General features: G+C 35.7%; 1 protein-coding gene across 1 annotated transcript in view; it reads right to left on the bottom strand.

Moving 5' to 3' along the window:
• msps (msps cytoskeleton-associated protein 5) overlaps positions 1-20282 on the bottom strand; it is a 46140-nt gene extending 25858 nt beyond the window's left edge. The window contains exons 1-12 of the mRNA XM_085961260.1: positions 20033-20282; positions 15953-16205; positions 10127-10502; positions 9418-9587; positions 8249-8490; positions 7086-7280; positions 6339-6519; positions 5888-6021; positions 5182-5296; positions 3904-4068; positions 1720-1927; positions 703-924 (exon numbers count right to left, since the gene is read on the bottom strand). Coding sequence (XP_085817386.1) covers positions 703-924; positions 1720-1927; positions 3904-4068; positions 5182-5296; positions 5888-6021; positions 6339-6519; positions 7086-7280; positions 8249-8490; positions 9418-9587; positions 10127-10502; positions 15953-16154 — 2210 coding nt within the window. The 5' untranslated portion in view covers positions 16155-16205; positions 20033-20282. The remainder of the gene's footprint in view (positions 1-702; positions 925-1719; positions 1928-3903; positions 4069-5181; positions 5297-5887; positions 6022-6338; positions 6520-7085; positions 7281-8248; positions 8491-9417; positions 9588-10126; positions 10503-15952; positions 16206-20032) is intronic.
• Positions 20283-20525: the final 243 nt, after the last annotated feature.

Raw genomic sequence — 20525 nt, 5'->3', positions numbered from 1 at the left:
TCACTAGAGAAACCAATGCCAAACAATTGTGTTGACAAATTGGTAAAATAAAAATATTTCATATTTTTCTATAATTCTAGCTACACATTTGGTAACATCAATTTATGGATTAATGACACATGGTATTTGCACAGATTTTAATTTGAAAGTATTGAATCAGAAATTTGGTAGGCACACCACACCTATGATAGGAAACAAAATTAATGATTTTTTTCTTTCAAAATTTTAATATTATTCCCCCATACATTTTATATTTTATATTTCGTATTTAGAATTTTTTTTCGATTTTCGGTCTTGTGAAATTCGTATTAACGAGGTTTGACTGTATTTATTTTAAATCATTAAAATTTTAATTGAAAAACAAGGTTTCGAATCAAATATGTAAGTTATAAACTCAAACTTATATCAAACTATCATATTTTCAATTTCGAAATAGTTATTCTTGGATACCGTATTGATAACTAGTAAAGACCATAAAACAGTCTAAACATTGAAAAAACTATTTTTATTTGATATATCGAAAGAATATTTATAATTATTCTATATACATAATTGATATTAATTATATTATTTTATAAGTACATAGAGCAATGGGATTCCGGTTTGGTTTTCCTGAACATGTTTTCTGTTTATAGTTAAACGTGGTTAGCGAACAAGATCCTATGCATTTAATTTCTAAATAAAATATAATAAAGTACTCACACCATGCCAAATTCTCTCAGTGCCGAACAGAGCCAGGCAAAGATTTCCGTTTGCACACGGGGGCTCTTCTGCTTTTCCAGAGCATACTCAAGAGACTGGCACGCCACGTAGTCGAGCCGAGTGGCCTCAGATAGAGCTGTCAAGGCTTCAGCAGCCGCTTGGGAGCACTTTGCGTCGGATAGTTTTTCTACTATGTCCGACAAGATGCTGTCCACACAGGTGCTATAAAATAAAATTAACATTTCAAATAATTACTGTAAACCTACTGACAATATATAATGACATATTATAGTTATTTAAAAAATAGGTAAATATCTCTAAAAACTGCACAAAGAAAAATATATCTATATATATGCCGCCTTAATAATGTCTTTAAAAGTGACCTCCCACTGTGCCTAAAGCGCAAAGTGTTCAACCAGTGTGTGCTTCCTGTAATCACATATACGTGTGAAACATGGACCCTAAGTAAAAGAGAGATCCAGAAACTTGGAGTAGCACAATGTGGTATGGAGAGGTGCATGCTGGGCATAACGGGAAAGAACAAAAAGAGGAATGAGTGGATAAGGGAACAGACAATTGCGATGTAATAGACTTTGCTAAAAACCTCAAATGGAAATGGGCTGGACACATAGCTCGAAGAAAGGACAATCGTTGGACAAATTTAGTCATCCAGTGGTATCCAAGAGGTACAAAACATCCGCAAGGTAGACCTAGAGGCTGCTGGATCTATGAAATGACAAAGTTCTGCGGCAACGCAACAGACAGGACCAAAAGTAGTGGAATCAACTTGGAGAGGCCTTCATCCAGCAGTGGATAGATTCAAGCTGATGATGATGATGATAATAATATATATATGCCTTCAAATTTTGTATTGCACCCTCCATGACAAAAACATTGCTGACTTCTACGTTAAAAGAGTTTGTGGAATTCAATAAGAGCGATGTAGTTTCTTGTACTCGTGATGATGGAGACGAGCATTAATCATGCAAAATAGGGTAATTTACAAAATCAACTCACATGGAAACGGGGAATTTTTCAGTGACTGCCTTGACAGCTTCAAGTCTTAGCTTGAGAACTTGGAAGTTGGTATCCTTGAGACCCGGTTTTTTGTTGAGGATGCGGAGAAGGACTTGTGTGGTGCCGTCACCCTGAGGAATGTCTGGTAGTCCGCCAACGAAGCTTTGCACGGCATCCAGACGAGTTTTCCAGTTGGCATCTGTGAGGCCTACAAAAATAAAAATGAAAGTTTATTGAGTGTCGAAATATGTGCACAATAGAATCTTTCAATAACAGTCACGTTTAAATTCTCTCTTTAACTTTTGATGAATAATAATGAGTAAAATAAATTATTCCTGTGTGTTCACATTAAACCTTCAAATCTCGAGTTAATGAAAACAAATCACACCATCCTGCAGGTCTATTCTTAACAGTTATCACTTTAGCACGATTCCGTTATTATCAATAGTCAAAATTAGCACGTTACGAATTCTTTACACTAAACATGATAAAACGGTTACCGACGGCTATCTTTAATTATTGGTAGACATGTCTGTCAAATTCAGATATGTTTGTACGGCTGAACCCAAGCAGATCAGACTGAACACGAGCAGATAAAGCTGAACTGGCGCTGAATCGGTAGTGCACCGAACCACAGCCGACTCTATTACTACACTAAAGATGGCGCTGGCCGAACACAAGAATTTAGTATTGACATATCAACATAACCTACAATTTTATTATTCACGTCATATGGTTTTCGTTCCCGAACGTCGAAATGCGCGAAGTTTTTTCAATAAACATTAAACCTTTAAACCTCAAACAGTCAACATAACCCACAATTTTGCCAGTCATATCAGCTGGACACAGAGATGTTGATGTAATTATTTTTTTAAACATCTTGCATCTTAATTCTCAATATGTAAAGTTGACATACTCTGTCTCCTTCTGACGCCCGACAGAGGCGCGGTTAAAATATATCACTTGACAGTTCAGACGGTTAATTTTTTTACATAATTAACTGCCGGAATACGTAAAGTGATAAATGTGATATATTAATCACAATGAGCTCTTTTTCAATGTTAAGTGATATGTTAGAATAAACCTGCTGCTATAGAATAGATATGTAATGTCTAGGGAACGGATTTATATGCAACAAAAAACATGATTATGCATGCACGTATGCACTTAAAATCAATAAAATATGCACTAAAACCGAAGAAATATGCAGTTAAAAATTGACATTTTTTGTGGGAAGAAATTGTAAATGCCCACTTTACCCAATATTACTGACAAAAAATGGAATAACTAGTTAATAATTTTTCAACATAATATGATAGCCAAACAAAAAAAACAAAAACAATGAATATAAAGTTAATCAATTACAATTTTCAAAATAGTTTTTTCACAAGTACAAATAATTGAATAATAAATGCAATGTAAACCAAACATAACACACACGTAACTATTCCTAAACACTATTTTCTGTTTTTTGCCCGAAAAAAAAATTACAATATTTTTTAAATTGGCATTAAATTTTTCCGCATAGGTATCTGTCAGTATTTTGTTTATATGCGGAAAACGACTTCTCAACGTCCACAGATGTCATTGGGCAAACTTTAAATAAAAGTGCCCGAGTTGACTTCACTTTTTCTGATAAATCCACAGCTCGGAGATGGCATTAAAAATGCAATTGCATCTAAACTATCTATCTTCCTAACATTTCGATAAGATAATTTAAAAAAATTAAAATTATAAATTCAAAAGCTCTAAAATATGGATTTATTTATAAAATATGCACTAATGTCTCAAATATGCTCCAACGTCTCAAATATGCATTTACATGCACAATAAAATTTTATTTTTGGATTCTGCGTCTTTCAAAACAGATGTCTGTGCAACTCTCATAGGTGTGCATACACCCTAACAAAACATGCACTAGCATATAAATCCGGGCCCTAGTAATGTCTTTGATACTGTATCCACACACTCGCCGAAATGATTCTTCAACCAACTCTGCAAGACTTTCTCTGCTACTATTTGGTACGAAAGGGGGAGTGAACACATCTACTACTCTCCTTTTCGACCCCATTCGGTTAGTCTCGGCGAGTGTGCATACGGTATAAAAGTTTATAAATAAAGAAGAGTATATAAGTAAATAAAGAAACTATGCAATAAATTTGTTTGAAAAGTATATATTATTACCTGTGAGGACTGAGGGGTCCATAATCTCTTCAGCTTTCATGTCAACTTCATCGGGGCTCATCTCTCTCTCCATCACCTCCCTGGGGGGCTGAACCTTTGCGGGAGCGGCTGCCTTCGCCGCCGCTCCCCCCACAGGCTTCTTCGCACCAGGCTTCTTGGCACCCGCTATAGAAATCCAAATTAATTCATTCAACATAAATTCACATAGGTACGATATATTCAAAGCCTGCAAGGTACTTAGCGAACATAGACATCCGAGTCAATACCAAACTCAATCTGCTAGCAAACCATGCATTGCGGACCTGTCAAAGAGTCAAAATACATAAAAAAATGCATGTGTCAAATATTTAAAATGGCTATGTTTGAGAAATTAAACTGATTCTGACTATGTAACATAGTTGGGGATATTGATATCTAATTAAATCCATTATCTGATTAGTACCATACTGCTGATAACGGTTGCTAAAAGAAACCACATAAAAACATGTTCAATCAAAACAATTAGTACAAAAAAAACCTGATGTCCTCTTTTTAAAAGGAATAAAATCAAATAATGAGTCCATGGTTGCGCTACATTCTGATCAATATAGTATATCTTCTAAAAAGTACTTATTCATTGACTTGCCTCTACGTTGTCGTTTTAATTCAGGCATAATTAAATTTGTTAAACTGTTTAATTAACCACAAAATCATAAATAGTTTTAACAAATATAACACGTCTGCTCTCTGTCGAAATTCAAATTTTTATCATTTGACAGAATATAAAATTGTAAAAAAAAGAATTACTAATGTCAAGCATTTATGTTCTCTTTTTAAATCGAATGTTGCCACAGCCCACAATAAAGCGATCTTCTTTTTCTATTTACCACTATGAAAATATAACATATTATTAGTTGGCCGTCTGTCTTTTGTATTTTGTAAAAAATACAACGAATATTTTTTTGATCACACAAATTAATCATCTCTAAGATTCAATATTAATTAATTATAATTAATAATTAATTATAATTGAAAATGAGTTTTTCATCACAAATGTGTGTAGTTTTGATCTCTCTTCAGTATGTATTAATTGCTATATCTTAATCCAACCGAAACTCTACTCTGCTGTATATGCATCACATATATGTATTTAAAAATTGTTATGTTAAGTTAGAATTTAGGTAATGAAATATTATGGAAAATTTTGAATGAAACAAACAAATTTAATGTTCCTGCAATATTAAATCTGTTGTCAATGAGTAAATATTATTTTCCTAAACTGCTTTTACGTGCACTAACCTGTAATGGGTCTCTTGACGGGTTTAGCCTGGGTGGATCCCGCTTTTGGATCAGCCTTCGCCGCGGGGGCAGTCTTGGGACGGGGTTCTTTCTGTACTCTCACGAGAATTACAGCCTGATAAACCATAAAATTTAGAGAATTAATTTCGTAAATCACTTTGGCGGTCAGGCGGTCTGCGTTCCGCGTTCGGAGTTCTGCGTTCTTTGTACTGTATGGACTTCATACTGTATGAGTACACAGCCGGCGGTCAGACCGCGCCGGTCAATTGGAACGCTAGCGTTCTAGAGTTCTATTCCCGGAATTACAAAGAACGCCGTACCTCCCGTCCAGTCCCGTCATAGGAATTTGAGCAGTCACACAACATAGAGCGAAACCACACGGGGGAGTGAGTACGCAACAGCGGTGCTTTCTCACTCCCACTCGCAGTCGGAATATAGCAGTCTCGCATTATGCAGCGCCTGTGTCACTACAACGTTTCTAAACAAATGGATCGCTTATTGTTGACCGCCACCTGTCTGCTGTCCCTGAACGCTAGCGGTCAACGGTCGGTTGAACGCAGAACTCCGACCGCTCTCTGTCTGCGCAAGCCCTGATAGCGTTCTGTAATCGCCAACATTTTTTTAATACAAAAAAATCACATTTCTCCCTCTATTATATCAGTTCATGTCTATAAATATATCACAACTAATAAATTGAGTTAGTTACCTTCTCGCAGCATTCTTGGATCTTTTGTTCCTTCAGGTTGTCCAACTTTCCGATGAACGGCGAAATATTCTTTTCTCCTACCAATTTGGTAGCCGTGCCCAGAGCTTCGGCGGCTTGATCGCGAACAATTGGATCTAAAATTGAAATGTAAAACTTTTTCAAGAATCTACACAAAATTTTCTTAATCCCTTTGAAGAATTACTAAGCATAGTATGATTGCAAAAATATCTATGAAATAATGTGTTACACAATGGCGTTAGAGGCATTTGAAGGTACTAGGTCCACTGTTTAACAAATCGATAAATAATTAAATAAATAGTATGGGCTAATGAAGTCAAAAAAATGTTACATTATATAAAATGTAAAAGGACTTATGATCCATAGACAACCAAATAGCCATAATAATACATTAAACATTCAATCAAATGAATACAATGTGTTAGGAACCTACCTGCGCTCTCCAGGACTTTGAGCAAGGCCGGGACGTAGACCTTGAGGAGTTTCTTGGTGAGGGCAGCTGGTTGTGTTCGAGCGATGGCTCTTGCAAGGAATGCAGCCGTCTCCGCCTTCACTGTTGGATTTTTGTTGTTCAAAGCTTCCACCACATCTTCGGCTATTGCTTCGATTGTTGTCTGCAATTCAGGTATGTAAATTAACTTTTATATCATTTCATTCGATAGAAGAGCACTCACTATAGAACAATTTTACTTTTTGGCTCTACAATCAAGTGGGGATCTTAGCGGTGTTATCTTAACACAAACAATTTTTACAAGAAATGGTTGTGAGTGATTCGTTCATCGCACTACGTTTGTACTTTGAATCCACACATATTGTAAAAAACAGCCGCAGAATCCGATCCTACCAATTTAGTAATAGGCAGAGCTCTCTACTCTATTTCCGGCAATTTAAAAATCATTTCATTATATGAAACACCCTAGCTTCCCCCAGAATTATGTTACACTATGCAACATTATCATAATTATTAAATGTTACCTAACAATAAAACATTAAAAATATTTTACGACTGTATTTATGTACTACGTACGACAGTCTAGGAACTGTGGAAAACTAGTAACCTATAATCGGCATGCTTATTATTAAGACTTTCAAAATAATAATCAAATAAATAAACACCATTGAAAACATAAATAATTGAAAAAAAGTGTATCGACTAAAAAAGATCAGAGATATAACTTACACATTGATACATGGCGTCGACAGCCTCTCGCAGCGCGGTGACCACATTCGGCTTCTTCTCTTTGAATTTTTCGAAGGCGCACGGCAGTAAAGCAGACGTATATGTCTGAAAACGGCGCTTCAATGCGATGGCCATCATGTAAACACATCTCCCAGCCAGTGCTACCAGTATCACATTAGAATCCTTGGATATCACCTGAAAAATGAAACATAAACACAATATTATTCGATGTACCTATACAAAAGATTTTACACATGTTAAGTGGTATATAGTTCAACCAAACAAATTACTCAGATACCTATATGCTATTCTTCATCCACCAATGGCTGCATCAAGGCCACCGTGGGTGCTAAAGTTGTGCTAGTTTATCATATAATTTTAAAGGGTTTTTTTAGCTAAAGATTGGCAACATTATAAAAACGGCAAACTGGTTTGACAAATTAACATTATGGGACAGTTATATTTTAATATCGTATGAATCTGATGGCAAATTCAGCAATCAAATCAAGTTTTACAAACTATGTACGATAAAACCTTGTCACACGGTTAATTCTAAATTTGCTGTAAATTGAAAAATTCACTAAAATTCATAAAATCCATTCAAATTTAAATTCAAATTCCATTAAGTATGTACCCTTGGTTGAAATTATTAATATTAAATGTATTTACATAATATAATATAGTGATTTCCGCTTACTCGATGAATGAACTATATATAAGTCACCACTGATAATCTGAATGAAATTGTATCAGAAACAGACACATTACTAAATTGCGACAAAAAATACTGTTTTTTGCCAATATATTTTGCACTTTACAATTCACTTTCTTTTCGATTTTTGATTCTATCGATACCAAATTAACGGAATTTTACAGTAATTGTTGTGACTACAGAAATTTACAAGCAAAACCGTGAATATTGCGTAAACTTCAGTTTAGCATTTCGATTGCACCTGATTAAACCGTGTACCATATTATAGTACATTTCGATGGTAAATTTTACAGTCCATTTTAATGTGAAAAGGTTAAAAAAGAATCATTCTTCCCTTGAATGCGTTAATGCCTCCATGTGTACTTCACACATGGAGGCCAATCATTTCCATTTTACTCAAAATTATGATCCAATTCAGCCGAAAATTCAAAGTTCCATGATGAAATAATACCTTCTTCATAGCCCTGACGAGGTCACCATAGTCTCCCTGTTCCAGCTTGGGCGCCTCTTTCAGCAGTGTCTCCAGAGCATCCAGGGCTTCCTTTCTCTCCTGCCACTTCTTGTCTTCCAGCTTTTCATAGAAGTCCTTGGGAAGTTTGGATAGAATGTCCACAGGGTCGAGGAGATCATACGGATCCATGTCGGGCCTGTCTTGTGCGTCATCACCGTCATCATTCTGATCATCACCACCGTCTAAACATAGAAATGTTAATTTCCCATGAACCGAATAATAAACAACATAAATTGTGGAGGCCTTTTGCTAATAAAATCATTTCAATAGAAAAACACGTGTGAGTAGTAAAAGTAATTTTTTTTGTTACACTCTTCACTTTCAAAATGTTAAATATCTTCATTGTAAATGTATGACAACTATGCATGAAATTACCATCTTCACTTTCACATACTCGCAAATTTGCTAATCAGCTACATAAACTTGTGACATATTTCTATACGTAAAAGAAAAAATAGCCAAAGTAGGTAATATGTATAATGGTTTGTCTTTGCCACACATTTAAGCATGGCCCCCACATCCTGAAGCGGGCCCTCAGGCTAGGATCTTTGGCGGGCCCCCACCTATCGCTAAGGTTAAAGGCAGTGTGACACACTACATTAACATTTTTCCAATTATGTTTCAGCTCAAATTAAGGCACCTATTCAGTTTATTATCAACGATTTTCTCTATTTTTAATACATCAACTTTAATCATGGAGTTGTCGAGTATCGACGCGCAATAATCAAAAATTACATTGTTCAATTACATAATTTAAAATGTTAATGGTCATAAAGTATAATAGCGCCGCAGGGAACTTTTTTTTACTATTAAAGCAAATTTGTTATGTGTTTATCTTACTTATCTGATCAAACCACTACACCGGACCCCCCCAGAACCCTGTCAGTCCCCGACTTCTGGGGGTCATGCAATTAAGTAACGACAAAACATTAAACCAAGTCATGTCAGTTCGGCAAAACGCCAAACGATCTTTAAACATAAAATGCAATCCAATAATAAATATTATCGACAGAGATTACACGAATAAAATAAATAGTAACATTTGGGATTAAACGAATAACTCCATAGAAAGCGGGTAACACACGGCAATGTGGTGATTATTTTGTTACCATCGTTTCCTTGGGCATCGGATGCGGCAGGCCTAGCCAAGACCTGTTGGGATCTGAGGTATCGCTCCGGATTCACTTTCATCCCAGCGTCGGAGAATGCGTCTCTCAGCTCTTGAAGTACCACTGGCTGCAGTTGACCAATGTGTGGTTCCAGAGCAGGCCCAACCCACCTAACACCAAGATACCATTTAGTAAATTGACGCAAAGAATAATATGCAATAGTCAGTTTCATACAAAACAATAAATATATGAATAGGCTTCTTTTGCCTACATATCGTCAGTGTTTTGTAAAATGGGCGAATCAACCATTTTGGCTAAATGGAGATTTTAATGAAAATACAATATGTACCCCACTAGCTTTGTTGTGTAAAAACGGCGAATTTTTATCTCCACAGGAAAGTACTTAAAACGATAATCGACTAAAATTAAATTAATTAAAATTACAAAATAAAAAGCAAATGTCACATATTAGGCCTTTTAAAATATTATATAATAATACCTATTATAATGACAGTATTCTCTCTAATCTTTATTATAAATTTGTTAGATATTTCTAATCATCTACAGGTAAAAAACAAATAAATGTCAAAAGTTAAAAATCCTCCTCCTGTAAAGTAGCATTTTGGTTAATTTGCCATTTTTACAAAACAACGACGATATTATCTTATGCTCAACATCACACAAAGAGAAGAAAAAATTCAAGAATTACCTATGAATCTCCACGACCAGAGCCTTCATTTCCGTCCTGACATCCTTATCCCTGTCGGCCAACAGAGTCGGAATCTTCTTGACAAGCAGTTTGATACTGACAACCTTGTTACCGAACTGTCTCAGGGCTGTAGTGATGGCGTTGACGCACGCCGAAGCAATCCTCGGGTTCTTGTGTTCCGTCCCCTTGGTGAGCTCCTCTTGCACGGCCTCGTGCTTCTCGATCTCCACATACATGAGGGTCACCTGCAGGGACAGGTCTTTTGTCTTTGTCTTGGGTGCCGCAATGCATTTTGTGACGATACCCGACATTACCTCGCCGACTGTTTTGCCGGCATGTCCGCAGTTCTCAACGAAGGCTAAGGCGGCCTCCAGACCTGGAAACCAAACATTAACAAATACATTTTATATTAATCACATAAGGATTAAACGAGTACAAGTGACAAATATAATTAAAAAGCATGTAACTGAATTATATTCCCATATGCTATGTCTATATTCATACATTTTTTCGTTAGCTAGAGTAATAATGCATCGCACGGCATGCGTAGTGTGCGCATTGGCCTGCCTCAAACAAATTTCAAGATGTCCATTTTTCGTGATGAAAGTGCTAACCATAGAGGTATTAAATAAAAAGAGGGGCAAGGAATCGGCTTTCTCATACAACTGAATGAAGCCGGCCAACAATAACCGACAACTTACGAGACATAGCTACGCGATAAAAAAAATGCAGGGCATCACGGAGGATTTACTTAGGTCATTATAACGTGCCCATATAATATAATGTTAACGTGGAAATTTTGCCGCAAATTGATTACCAGCCTGCCTCATCATACTTTTCCCCCATACTTGCCTGCTTCACCATACTTTCATATAACCTGCCGCCCCTAGGTGCTAACGCATGTAGTTCCACCGGCATTGGATTTATGTTCAACATCATATCAGTGTTGTAGAATAATAATGATGGATCATTCGAGAACAATACCTAATTTACAGAATATTAAAAACTGCTATGTGGAATTTACAATTGCACTGAAGTCAATTTACTCCTCAGCACCACAATAGACCCAATATATATAAAGAATATCAACTGTTCTTGGACATGTTTTACACATTATCACATGGGTAGTGGTTTCAAAATTCATTTGAAACTGAAGAATATTAGTATGTAGTTGGATTTTTAATTTTATTCCTTGGTATATTATGCCGCAACCTACAGTGATGGCGCTGCTAGCAAACCATGTGATCACTGCTGAGTAAATTTTTAGAGTCACAACAACCATTATGGCAGGATTAGCATTATTAGAGTGGATGTGTAATTCTCCAGCAGGCCTATTCTAACATATCACTTAACATTCAGAAAGAGCTAATTGTGATAAATATATCACATTTATCACTTTACGTATTCTGACGGTAGGTTAATTACGTAAAATAGTTAACCTATGAACTGTCAAAATGTGATATCTTTTAACAGCCCCTCTCTCTTGGCCGTGCTAACTTTGAGAATGAGACAGAATAAATACGTCAATTTTACATATTGAGAATTGAGATCAGACTGTTTTCGCAATGACATGACTAATAAAATTGTACGTTATGTTGATATGTCTGACGTGTCAATACAAATTCTTGTGTTCATTACCGACTAGATGGCTCTGGTTCGGCTTTATCCGCTTGTGTTAGGTCTTAACCGCTTGGTTTCAGCAGCACGAACATATGCGTATTTGACTGACATGTCTACCAACCTAAATTTTCGCCGTATTCTGAATTGGAGATGGCTGCCGATAACTGTTTTGTTTATAGAATGCCTTCCGTGATAATTTGGACCAATGAAAATAATGAAAATCTTAGCTGTCAAGGAATGTCCTGTTATTATAGTGATAACTGTATTAAATTTGTGGAGACTCCTATAATATTATAATATCAAATCTAATTTAAACAGCTAGCAAACAATAATTAGTTTGGTAATAATTGTCAACTAGATATTTGACAACCATCTAATAATAGTATCATAAATCTTATTATAATAATAACAATATGCAATAATTGAACAAAGCAATTATATTATTATTATCTTTTGGCATAATCACATCAGATTGATTGAGCTGAAAATTTATTTAAAAATAATTACGAGTGACGATATTAAAAAAAAAACATTTTTGAATTACACAATAATACTTCAGGCATCTAATTATTCATTCTTGGCTATGTCCACGCTTCATTGAACCCGTAATAATGGGAGCACACCGCACCCAAAATCTTAATAACGGAGGTGACATCCTTCCGTAATGAATGCTGAGACAGAACAGGGCGAGGCGTGACAACTAATTGCGAAAAAAAAATCTTATGCATAAACAACGTGCATTATTACTTAATTCAATTATTTTTTTTATTCAACGCAAAACCCCAGAAGCATACATAGAAGATTCTAAAAAAAAATTGGCCGAGTGGGAATCGAATCGACATCTTTCACTGTCCAGGCGAATTCTCCTATTGAATTGGTCAGGCCAAACCAGGATGAGTAGCCTAACGAACACGAGCATTCACCCAGACAGTGGAAGATGAGTGAGATTTTCACTCAGTCAAACTTTTCCTTTCTAGTTTTTTTTCTAATAAGTATGTTTCTGAAGCTTTTCAAAATTATTCCATCCATAACAAATTCAAGTTTCACAGTTTATTTTGGTAATACGAGGGTGGGTCAATAATTCCTTAGAAAAAAGCATTAAAACAGTTTTTATTTTTGTATTTTTTTTTATTTCTCAACATAATCTCCTTGGAGCTCAATACACTTGGTTAGACGTTTCTCAATTTTTTTTAAACCGTCAGAAAAATAAGTTTTCGGAAGGTCCTCAAAATAAACATTTGTCCGATCGATGACTTCTTCATTTGAAAAAAAACGTTGTCCACTTAGCCATTTTTTTAAGTTTGGGAAAAGGAAAAAGTCACTGGGGGCTAAATCTGGCGAATACGGTGGGTGGTCGACCAATTCGAACTTCAATTCTTCAATTTTAGCCATTGATCGTAAACATGTGTGAACACGGGCATTGTCCTGATGAAAGAGGATTTTTTTCCTGTTTAAATGAGGCCATTTTTCTTCAATTTCGTTTTTTAGCTGGTCCAATAAAGATGCATAATAATCCACTGTTATTGTTTTTCCTTTTTCCAAATAGTCAACGAAAATAATTTCACGTGCATCCCAAAATACAGTAGCCATAACCTTACCAGCTGATTTTACGGTTTTCGCCTTCTTTGGACATGGTTTGTCTTCGCAATCCACTGCTTTGACTGTTCTTTCGTCTCGGGAGTATAGTGGTGTATCCATGTTTCATCTACAGTCACAAAGCGACGAAAAAATTCATCCGGATTGCGTTGCATGAGCGACAACAGGGCTTTAGAGGCCACCACCCTATTGCGTTTATTGTCGACTGTGAGCAAACGCGGCACCCATCTTGCAGAAATATTTTTCATGCCCAATTTGTCATGTAAAATAGAAATGACGCTACCTTTTGAGATCCCTGTAACCTCAATTATCTCACTCAACTTTAATCTTCGGTCACTTAACACCATATCGTGGATTTTATTGATCATTTCTGGTGTAGTCACCTCTACAGGACGTCCTGAGCGTGGTTCATCCTTTGTTGATGTACGACCACGTTTAAATTCATTTAACCAGTTATAAATAGTTGCAAGTGAAGGAGCAGATATGCCGTGAACTAAATCCAACTCATTTTTTATTTCCTTTGCTGTTAACCCTTTTATATTAAAATGTTTAATAACAGCTCTAAACTCAATTTTCTCCTTTTTTTTGTAAACAAGCAAATTTTTTTTTTAAATGTACGAGAAACACACAACAACCCGACCAATCTGATTGAAACTTCGCAGCATACTGAATCGGTAGTGCCGCTGCATGAAAACAAACCGCTTACAGTACTAGTCGCGCCACTTGTCGGCTTTTCTAAGGACTTATTGACCCACCCTCGTATCTGTACTTTTGTTAATGTATGCCAATTGACCGAATGGAATGATTATAAAATTGTCTTGAAATGGTTACAAATTTTGACAGATGCTGGCGATACCGGTGTAAAGTTTGCTACAAACAAATCGAAATGAATTTAGGTTTACTTATAACAAAATAAATGAAAAATTTACTTATGTGAGTATCTTTTTTCAATAACAGACAAATAAATTTATATAAACACCAAAGTAAAAAAAATTTGACAGATAAAAAATATTCTTTGCGGTACACATATTATTTGAATTCATAAATGGAAACGGCGGTTTAAACTTAACCGGACATTAGATAAGCTAGATTGTAAGTGACGATGTTACAGGATGCTGCTAACATTCTCTTCTAATGGAATCGGTCAAGCTGGGTTTTATTCAGGAATGATCTGAATATGACAGTTATCAACCACGTTATTTTTAGAAGAAAAAAAACACTCAATGTCTCTAAGCCGGCTCAGATATCTAAATTCGCCTCGACTGCAACACGTCGAATATGTCGATGTGATTTTGTTGGCATTCACAAAACAAATCTAACTAAATGTACTGCCGCACACCACATGATTACAGCCTTTTAGTTTTGAAAAAAACAGCTGGTGTCGCAACAATATTTACCTGACATGTAGCACAGGTATAATCCTGAAATGTCGTACTTTGTCATTCATTTTGGTTTGCCATATGATGTCACTGTCCCAGCATGGCCTCGCCTATGCGCACGGCATATTGAGCCCAGTTTTGATTTATAACCATTGGTGGCTCGTCCACATGCACTGCGGAACTGCAGCACCCCCAAGCAAATTGAGAAAAATGTAATGTTATAATATACATAAATTTATGTATATTATATGAAAATATCAATATTATTTAAGCGTGTATTAAGCTCGCACGCGCACCTATACATCCAATAATTATCATACACCGCAGTACTAATACCAGAAAGTGACCATCTTTATGATTTTATGCAGTACCGTTTTCAATGGAATATGATCGAGTGGGTGAAGGCGGGGAGCGGGTCTCGCAGTTGGAAGCTTGATAGATACTGCCGGTCTGACAGTATTTCGCCGTTTTTGTGTTTACACGTGAACACGCGCGCGACAGCGAGGAAAGAAATATAGCTTTAATGATTTATTAATATTGTTTAAATTTAATTCTGCAAGCAATTTATGCAAAATTCTTTATTTTAATTATGAATATAATTGATAATAATTATTAATTTATATTTTAATTTTGGTGTTAATAGTAAAATATAATTCAAATAATTTATTTTTTTATTTTTATCAACCGCAGCACCCCCAGATATCTTATCCACAAGCTGCCACTGTTTATAACTATATTCGACTCGAGACGATTTTCAATGTGAGACTGGGCTAACTGGTGTTACAGAGTAAGGAGGAGTAGATAGATTGGTGAAAAACCCAAAATATCTATGTAGAAGTTGTCAGCACCGGAAAAAAGTCGCTCAAGCCAGAGATGTTGAAGAAAACCTTCTTCTATATAGATAGATGGAGCCAAAACATGAAATTGAGCGAAAAAAGAACCTATCGTCTACCAATTAAGTTAACTACAAGTGACTTCGCATTACGGGTTCATTTGAGAGAACTTTTAATATAACATTATCTATATGCCAAATTTATACAACGTATGAAAAGATAAGCAGCCAATAATAGTGTTCTTAGTGGTAACAAAAGATACTAGATTTAATGCTGTATGCAAAAATGCTACATCTGGCAAAAAAACACTAACTTAGCAAAGCTGCTCACACCAAATAACTATGCCAGTCTGAAGCCTGTATTCGTGGAACAATAGTGAATGGCGCGAGAATGCTTACCTTTTTCTTGTGCGACTGCATTGCTGTCGGTGACCATCTTCTTGATGAGGCCAAGGTACTTGTTCCACTCGGGTGACTTATCATCGTCGATCTGCTTGAAAAGTTTGGCAGCCTCCTCGTAGCCGGTGACACGCGCCTTCCAAAGCTTGTGCACGCATTTCTCCTCTGTCGGAAGCTTCTTGTACTCCGACTCCTCCTCCATCTTGGATCGGGTCGATTCCTACTTTATCCGGCAAGTTAGATGTTTTCCTATCTGAAATAAAAGTATTATCATTGTATTCCTTAATTCTATATTTTTCTAATCTTCTATAATTCTAATTCTAATCTTTTCAAAATGTCAATGGAATGATTCCTGGAAAGTTGAGCGCAGATGAAAAACCATGTTATATTATAATTTATGGACTATTTTTATCATTTCATTGTTTACACTTTACACTATATATGCTGCATTATTTAGAAATGGATAATAAGAATAATTCAATAATGTGACTCATTCAATTGGCTATAAACTTCTTTTCCTAGCGGCAAAAAGTGCTATGTTTCAACAGCCCCTCTCTTGGCTGTGTTAACTTTTAGGCATAAAGCCCATTGACGCAGCGAGTGCGGCGCTCGCGCAAAATTTCTACAAGTGGCGCATAAATCATCGAAAATACAACGTAATCAAATACGCCAGCGCCCACTGGATTTGGCGACGCATTATACGCGCGCGCCGCATGAATCATCGTTTTTTCGCGAATCACCGCTTCTCGGCGATACGAATGAAAGAAAATACAATGGAGTCCATTCATTGAACACAGCGAGCAAATTCACGCTGCGTGAGGCCTCGTCGATCGACGGGCGAAAAGCAATTATTTAATTACAGAGAAGTCATTGTTTAATTTTATTGCGTGTTCAGTTTATCGCTGGTTGAATAATGTCGTCGTAAATTTTAATTACAAGCCCCGAAATAATATAATATTTTTATTGCTTTGTTATGAGAGGCGCTGTAATAATATTTATTTTGTGCTGCTTGGGCCGCTTACTACATAGGTGAAGGGTAATGCGCGGGAAGAGACGTGTGATTATGGTTATGAATAAACACTGCATTCGCCGACTTCGCGCGCCCGACGCGTTCTGTGGGCACCATCGCTTAGAGCGAGATAAACAGTTTTAATGGCTAAAAACATAAATATGATAAAGTGATAATATTTATCACTTTAGCCGTCGATAGCCACATTGTGTATAGAATAGCCCCACTGGAGCCTATAATGCACTTGATTAGTTTATAATTATCCATTTAATACAACGCAATCGTCGCAACCATCTTTTACCCACGGCAATGATCACAGAATCACAATCAGAAGCTGACTAATTTCTAGAATAGTTCTTAATAATGTATACTTATATGAAATACAGTTACATTACATTCACATACCACGATTATTCGAATGGTACAAAATAAATAATTTCGTTTTTTCAAGACATTTTTGATGTAATAAATATGACACATAACGGGATATTAAGATAAACATTAATAATATAGTGAAAATATTATACAGTTTAATAATCGTCTAATGTTCGATGATAGCAGCTTAATTGTGAAATGAAGAAGGCAAAAAGTGTATTTTCGTGTTGTTCATTTCCAGAAAATATTTAGCGTCAAGCCTTGAAAACACTATAGCGGAATACAAAACCAGTAAAGCATTTATAATTAGAACAGATTCAGCTGGCAAACACATATCACCGCCAGTTCTTATTGAACAATCGAAGAATCGCAGATGTTATAAAAAATAAGATGTCCTCCAGTTTCATTACTTACTTACGTAATGAGTGCTATTTTTTTTATTCAATCATTTGGACGCAGAAACTATTCTACAACGAGGAGTGTCACAAAATGAAAATGTTTAGAAACATACCAATTATTTCAGTTTGAAGTAACTATGTAATGGGTCGACGTATTTAAAATTGAATATTTTAATTACTTTCATAAGAAACCTTTCTTGTTTTTTTATATATTGAGTAGAAAATTATTTATTAGTACACATTCAAATCAATACTTTTACGATAGATGTCTCTGAACAATTAAAAAAAATGGACTTGCGAATTTCTCACGTTTCATACAGAAGACAATAAAAATCTGCACTAAAATATCTCGTGTTTTGGCATCAATGGGTTAAGGTTCTTCTGGAGTACAGACAATGTCAGATATGTCGACGTTAAGTTAGAATCAACTAAAACGTTCCAATACGAATAATATTAATAATAACCACATTGCTTGTTTTTCTCAGTTCCACTAAGTCATCAATTTCCAATGGCATAAGATTAAACATTTCTTAAGATCATTTGACTATTTGTCTTTAGTTCACAAAAATGCATTAGGTATAGGTAAATCGTTTTACAGTGGCACCATGGGTATGGCAAATGCGGCTTGCAGTTGTAGTGGTATTGTTTGCTAGCATTGAAACAGGCATTGTCGCAAGCAATTCAATACATGTGTGAATCGCCTATGGTGCCACTGTAGAATGATTTACCTACACTTCAGGTGAAAATTATATAAAACTGAAGTTCGAAATTGAAAATCTCAGTCCGTAGCTAATTTAGTCAATCTTGATCAATCCATAGTTTTTAATCATTTTCGTTACACAAAAATGATATCTCCCACTCCTACACTCACTGGCAATGTTTAAATTTAAGCATTTCTAAATGTAATTCGCCACATTATAGATGGTCAGGATTAACCAAGGTAAATGTACCGCGATGTGTTGCCGCGAAAATTTCAAATTTTAAATAAACAATTAATTATTCGATTGAAAAGCCTATGCGCCGACAGAAAATGGTATTGTTTGTAAATGGTATTGAAAATGGTATTGTGAAAATGTTTACGTAAAAAATGATAAAAGCTCATGACGGCATCTGCGGCACAATTACCTTAAGGTGACGCATCAGTGAAACGCCAAATAATGTTCAACTGTACGCGCGACGAAAATTTGTACTTGCTTCGCATTCATTGAGAGAACGTGGAGTCGGACGCACGTCACTTTGCTGCGTGATGGCGACGGGCCAATTAATTCTAAAATCGTGTAAAGATGACTAAAAACCTTACCCATTTACTTTAAAAAGCAAACATGTCAATGAATATATTATTATTGATACTAATAGAATAATAAACAGAACATAAAATGGACGTATGTTGGATTTATATGAGAAATAATATTTCGTTTGACAGGCGTCATTTTCACCCGCGACCCGCAATCCGCACATCGCCTAGCAACGATCTTTTTAGACCGTGCCTCAACTAATGCATGGCCTTAACCAACATTTTCACGTCATGTTGAATTAAGGGTTATCGCGACATCTGCATTTGTATTTCAGAAAAGATAAATAATTATGGTGTTGATTTGTCACAAAAACGTTCCTTGGTCTATGAACATTATCCAATTATTGTCCTTGATTGTTATCTCACTTAAATTATTAATAATTTTTAGTTTTCTGCTGTAAATATTAATTGACAGCGAAACACAAAAAAATAGTAGTATCACAAATTTATATAAGAAAAATTATACTAATAACATAAATGTAAGTAAGTAATAAGACAATTTGGAAATTGAAACAATGCTACAATTTGACTAAAGTTGTAATAATGACTGATAAGAGTCACAAATTAAGAAATATTTAAAAATATATATATTGAAGACCTACATACCTATAGTATTTAGATTGTAGATCTAGTAATTCTTTTGACATTTGATGATGACCAACGATAAAAATACAGCAATAAATCAATGTTATAACGAAAATATACATTCAGATAATACAGATAGTTGGATAAAATTCATATAAAGGCTCCACTGTTTAGTTAGTATAGTATCACTTTGAAATGAAACGTATGACACATTTCAGGAAATGTTTCTGTGCTTCCTCTATTTACCGAAACTGCGCATTATACACACTGGATATAGTGAAACGATGTCAAAATGAATAGAACATTCGCCCTAAGCCGGTGAACGGTATTTGCAAGCGTTCCGTTTTTCCATATTAGGAATCTTCGAGGGCAGGCAGTCGTCGTCCAAATAAACAGATATGTTTGACAGGTATACTCACCACTCGCGACTAAATGTCTGCCCAATGGCCAGCGAGGGAACGCAGCAAACCCGTTAGTCCTTCGGGATAAAAATATTCAAACAATAATTAAAACTATTCGCGTTTGTTTTGGTCACATTGCGCCGCTCGCGAGCAGAGTCTTGAGAATGTCGGCAGACAAAAAAGGTGCCCCTTTTTGTCGTTTTTGACCAGTTAAAAACGATCTAAATTCAGAATAACAGCGAGTGGTGTTGCAAGTTGCAAGTGAAGTAAGCCACAGTGAAAAATTAAACAGCCGTTGGAAGAATTTTTGAAAAATGTTACTCTGTTACGAGTCGGTACCTATTGCCGGCCATTAAAATAATACCTAGCTATCTCTTTGAATAAATGTATATTGTTTATCCAATATGGCTCGTCTGTTAAAAAAAATAATAGGTACAAGATACCTATTTGAGATTTAGATACATACCTATCATTTCAGTACAAGGCACCTAAATTATCACAATTATTGCCT

Source organism: Rhyacophila brunnea, unplaced genomic scaffold, assembly GCF_057557595.1.
Source record: "Rhyacophila brunnea isolate RB1 unplaced genomic scaffold, BYU_Rbru_1.0 scaffold_12, whole genome shotgun sequence".
NCBI classification, from domain to species: domain Eukaryota; kingdom Metazoa; phylum Arthropoda; class Insecta; order Trichoptera; family Rhyacophilidae; genus Rhyacophila; species Rhyacophila brunnea.
The sequence above is the reverse complement of the archived record's forward strand: the minus strand, read 5'-3'. Positions and strand labels throughout refer to the sequence as shown.